This window comes from Athene cunicularia (genome assembly GCF_003259725.1).
Source record: "Athene cunicularia isolate RWA chromosome 25 unlocalized genomic scaffold, athCun1 chr25_part1, whole genome shotgun sequence".
Lineage (NCBI taxonomy): Eukaryota > Metazoa > Chordata > Aves > Strigiformes > Strigidae > Athene > Athene cunicularia.
This window is the reverse complement of record NW_020799134.1, coordinates 460,343-465,445: the sequence shown is the minus strand read 5'-3', so window position 1 is coordinate 465,445 and position 5,103 is coordinate 460,343. Positions and strand designations below refer to the sequence as shown.

The following is a 5,103-nucleotide window of genomic DNA, read 5'->3' as shown; positions in this document are numbered from 1 at the left end:
GGGAAGGGGTTTAACCTGAGAGAGGGGAGATTGAGGTGAGATCTAAGGCAGAAATTCTCCCCTGGGAGGGGGGTGAGGCCCTGGCACAGGCTGCCCAGAGAAGCTGGGGCTGCCCCCTCCCTGGAAGGGTTCAAGGCCGCGTTGGACAGGGCTTTGGGCAACCTGGGCTGGGGGAAGGTGGCCCTGCTTGTGTCCTCCCAGAGGGGGTTGGAATTAGATGATCTCTAAGGTCCCTTCTAACCCAAACAATTCTATGATCCTATGACTGAGCCTGATGGCCTTGGTCATGTCTCCCAGCAGCACTTCAATGCTCCACAGACATGGTCATTGGGTGCTGGTACCTCAGAGGACTTAGAGCCATGATCTGGGAGGGCTCCACCATGACGTCAAAGGGATGTTGGGTGCTGCAGTTGTTGACATTTTACAGCCGTGCGATTACTCTGTCACAGATCCCCAGGGGAAGATGAAGGTGCAAACTCCCTGGGGCTATAAACCGGGTGACTTTAGAGCTGCCATCTAGCAGTGCACTACTGAACCCAACATCGTCTTTAGAGAGAGGAGTGAAATATAACATCAGATGGACTTCTGGTTTCCAAGACCGTAAGAAACTTGAGGAGAATACAAGAAAAAACAAAATCCCCACAAAAGGCAGATTTGAGATATTATTGCATTTATTAGATATAAAAAGTGCTCTTTGGAAAACCAGCAGAGCCTTAGTGAAGGCATCCCAACACCAGTAGCAGGGCTTTTAACCCTGGAGGCGTCAGAAAAGGGATGTGGCATCAAGGGAAGAGGACAGGAGAGAGGATGCTGGGAAGAAACACGCAATGAGAGCCAGGTCTGGAGGGAAAAAGGTGACATGGCAGCTGCGGGGTTGTTCCTGCTGAGGGCCAAGGCTGCCTGTGGCTCTTACTTCTGGTGGCTGGGGGGCCAGTGGCAGGTCTGCTTGGTCTGGTGGGACGTGATATGGGGGATGACAATGGGGCGTTTCTGCTGTGTGGACTGGTAGGAGCCTCCACTGCCACCCCCGGAGCTGATGATGATTGAGTGGCCCGAGGAACCGCCACTGCCACCGCTGGATCCTCCACTGCAGCAGCCAGAGGACCCCCCGCTCCCTCCACCGCCAATGATGATCTTTCCACCTGAGGACCCCCCACTGGATCCCCCACCGCAGCATCCAGATGAGCCAGCTCCTCCACCGCCGGACCTAATGATGATCTTGTGGCCGGATCCCCCACTGCCACCGCTGGATCCTCCTCCCATGCCGTAGCCTGAGGAGCCCCCAGTGCACCACCCAGAGGAACCTCCACTGCCTCCACCTCCAATGATGCTCTTTGATCCTGAAGACCCACCACTGGATCCTCCTCCCATGCCTGAGGACCCTCCACAGCACCATCCAGAGGAACCTCCACTGCCTCCACCTCCAATGATGCTCTTTGATCCTGAAGAACCACCACTGGATCCTCCTCCCATGCCTGAGGATCCTCCACAACACCCTCCAGAGGAGCCTCCACTACTTCCACCTCCGATTATGATCTTGGTTCCTGAAGACCCACCACTGGATCCCCCTCCCATGCCTGAGGACCCTCCACAGCACCATCCAGAGGAGCCTCCACTGCCTCCACCTCCAATGATGCTCTTTGATCCTGAAGACCCACCACTGGATCCCCCTCCCATGCCTGAGGACCCTCCACAGCACCATCCAGAGGAACCTCCACTGCCTCCACCTCCAATGATGCTCTTTGATCCTGAAGAACCTCCCATGCCTGAGGATCCTCCACAGCACCATCCAGAGGAGCCTCCACCGCCTCCACCTCCAATGATGGTCTTGCCACCTGAGGACCCCACACTGGATCCCCCACCGCAGCATCCAGATGAGCCACCTCCTCCACCGCCGGAGCTAATGATGATCTTGTGGCCGGATCCGCCACTGCCACCGCTGGATCCTCCTCCCATGCCGTAGCCTGAGGAGCCCCCACTGCAGCAGGAGCCGCCTCCTCCACCGCCAGAGCTGATGATGATCTTGCCAGAGCCCCCACTGCTCCCACCCCAGCTGCCCCCCCAGGAGGAGGAGCCCTGTTCCTGGTAGCCGGAGGAGCTGCCCCCGTGGCAGCAGGAGCCCCCACTGTGGCATCCGCTGGACTGGAAGGATGTTTCATGGCATCCTCCGGATGTCTGTCTGGAGCACATCTTTGAGCAGTGACCCTGCAAGAAACAACATGCTGGTTACTCAGCGGTGGCCTCTGTCAGCATGAGATTTTCCCCCATCCAGAAGGACCCGTGTACAGCCCAACGACGTTTACTGACATTCTCCAGAAATAACGAACTTCCTTCCTTCTCAGCACTTTGTGCTCCGCAAATCCCAGCCACACGCAGATCCTTCTGCTAACAGATTACCAGAATCTTGAACTTAATTGGCCCTTTATCCCATAGCTGTTCTATCTCCATCTTTGTCCTGAGGAAACACGTGACTTTCAGTAGCGTGGGATGATCCTGTTTTTGCTGACATCCCCAGGAAATTTAAATTCATCACAGCAACCTTCCTGCCTTTGAAGCCACCACCCATCAGACGTACTTCACCCAAGTATTTATGTTTTGCAAGCATGAAAGTAAGAGAAAAAAAAAAAAATCACTCCCTTTGGCAGAAATGGACTTACCCTTCTTGTCTCTGGCAACGTGTACCACGGAGCAAAGCTGAGCGAATGAAGCACTGTGAGACCCGGCAACTTTTATACTGTTTCGGTTTTCCCAAGTGGGAAGTGAGGCATTCAAAGGAACGGTGATCGCTTTATTTACTGAACAAACTGTCCTCCTTCAGCCCACTTGTCCTGACTCATTGAATCAGACCAATGCCTCTCTAGTGCATCACTTCCTCGGCTACCTGCAGTCTGGCTGCAGGGCCCACGTGTGAGCTCCGCTCCCGCAGTTGACTCCCAAGGTAGGATTGTGGGAATCCGTCTTGGACCCTCCGCTTGAGCTGAGAGATGCTGGCTGGAGTGGTGACTGACAGCAGAAGGAACTGTGGACACTCGTGTTTATTGTGTGGTACAGACTATGGAGATGCCCAGGGGAACGCAGCGGGCTGCGCTGGGTAGGACTGTTGCTGCTGGGGCAGTGGAGGAAGCCCGTGAGCCGGGACATCCCCACGACACCAGTGAAGCGTTGATGAGGATTTTTTGTTTGAGTGCACCACTCTGGAGAGTTCAGAGGTCAGACACTGCCTCTGGGAGGAGGGGTGATGCCGCTTTTAGAAAGGAGTTGGAGTGCTGCAGGTAGAGAGTACCAGGTCCAGCATCCACCCTGTGTGTCAGCATCTTGATGGATATTAACCAAAAGCACAAATTCCTCCCGGTTTTGGAGATGGCGTTTCTGAAGAAGCAACAAGATGTGAGGATGCGCTGTGCTCCGGCCTCCCTCACCCTGAGGGCCTCTGAAACTTGGCTCCAATTTTTTTTTTTTTTCTTGCTCCTGGGCCATTTTTGGGGTGAAGGGATGTTCAACAGCGATGTTCTCACCTCCCTGAAGTGGGACCCCAAGCTTTCTGTTAGGCAAAAACCAGTGTCGGTGCAGTTCCCAGCCACTGGTGTTTGATCATCCCGTGATTTTTCATCATAAAATCCCAGACAACTCAGCTGTTCCAGTTTGTAACGCTGGCTGGAGGACCTTGTCCGGATGCATTTCGAGAATGTTTTTAACCCCGGGGTCCCCGAGAGGGAGAGGACAGAGGGTAGAGCGACACGTGAACGTGAAGCCCTTTTGCCCGGTCTAGGTGTGGGTCACTCCTATCTCTTCTGGGACACTTCCAGGCATCTGTCATCTGCCTCATGTAGAACAGTTCAGGCAGAGAAGGCTTATTTTCCTTTCCCTGCTAATTGCCAGAATATACCACATCAAAGAAATCGCTTCCCATAGGGAAACTCCCTCTGAAGACTCATACCTGGAGCTGTGTTTTATTCGTGTGGGAATGAGGAGATCCCTAGTTATTCCAGGCTTAGTATCTCAGCCCTTGGAAGGAGATTTCTGAAGCCCAGTCCCTGCCACTGGCTCCATTAGGGGTTCAGAGCTGGAGTAAAGCTTGGAGACCCCCCGCATTTCTCTTCCACAGCTGCCTCGTGCCGCTGTGAGTGCCAAGAACTCGTGCATCATAAACGTGCAAAGGCCTCTGCTTCACACCTTGTAATCTTTGGTACTAGAGTTTTTGCATCCTTTCTCTCCCAACCCGTTCAAAACTTCCTTGGGCACTGCATGACATTTTGATGAGGTAGAGGGACTGCGGTGTTTAACTTTGTGGTACGTTATCTGATGGGCAAGTCAGGATCGTGAGTGGCAACAGGCATTAAAAGATGATCTAAGAATATTTAGTTGAATCCAGCATCTCTTTTACGGGCGGATTTTCAACGCACTTGTGCTCTGGAGTTTTATTACAACAGCATCGGCTCAGAATAAGAACATGGTAGTGGAAATAATGCAAACGTCGTGGTGTAAAGCAAAATCCAACCACTCAGACACTGAAGCTCTCTAGAACTGCAAGTTTTATTGCCTTGTGTGAGCACTAGAAAACTGGAGCAGACAACAGACGTGGGGAACAACCCTGGCTGGGAGTGATCGATACACAACACCAGAGGTTCTGGTCAGCTGGAGAGCTGAACAGGAAAATCCCGAGGAAGAAGAGAAAGGAATAATGCAAATTCTTAAATTTAATAGAGAAAGAAATGTGAGGCGTGTCTTGATCCGAGAGTCTCTTCTGCAGACGCTACTTGTATTTGGTCTGCGGTGGCCAGGAGATGGGCTGGGTCTGCTGTTGCATGGACAGACCTCCAGAACTGGATGAACCACCGCCACCTCCTCCAGACCAGGATGATCCCTGGCTCTGGTGGCCCGAGCCACCTCCCCCAATGATGCAGATGGACCCTTGACCCTGGTGGCCTGAACCACCACCACCTCCCCCTCCACCACCGCCACCGCCAATGCAGATGGGGCCTTGGCTCTGGTGGCCTGACCCACCTCCTCCTCCTCCTCCTCCTCCCATGCTGCCACCTCCGATACAGATGGGACCTTGGCTTTGGTGGCCTGACCCACCTCCTCCTCCTCCTCCTCCTCCTC

The 5,103-nt window shown here is 53.7% G+C and overlaps 1 protein-coding gene across 1 annotated transcript in view; it reads right to left on the bottom strand.

Moving 5' to 3' along the window:
- Positions 1 to 909: 909 nt before the first annotated feature.
- The window catches only part of LOC113488631 (glycine-rich cell wall structural protein-like), a 10,523-nt gene continuing 6,329 nt past the window's right edge, over positions 910 to 5,103 (bottom strand). The window contains exons 2-3 of the mRNA XM_026863912.1: positions 4,816 to 5,100; positions 910 to 2,205 (exon numbers count right to left, since the gene is read on the bottom strand). Of these exons, the coding sequence (XP_026719713.1) occupies positions 910 to 2,205; positions 4,816 to 5,100 (1,581 nt within the window). The remainder of the gene's footprint in view (positions 2,206 to 4,815; positions 5,101 to 5,103) is intronic.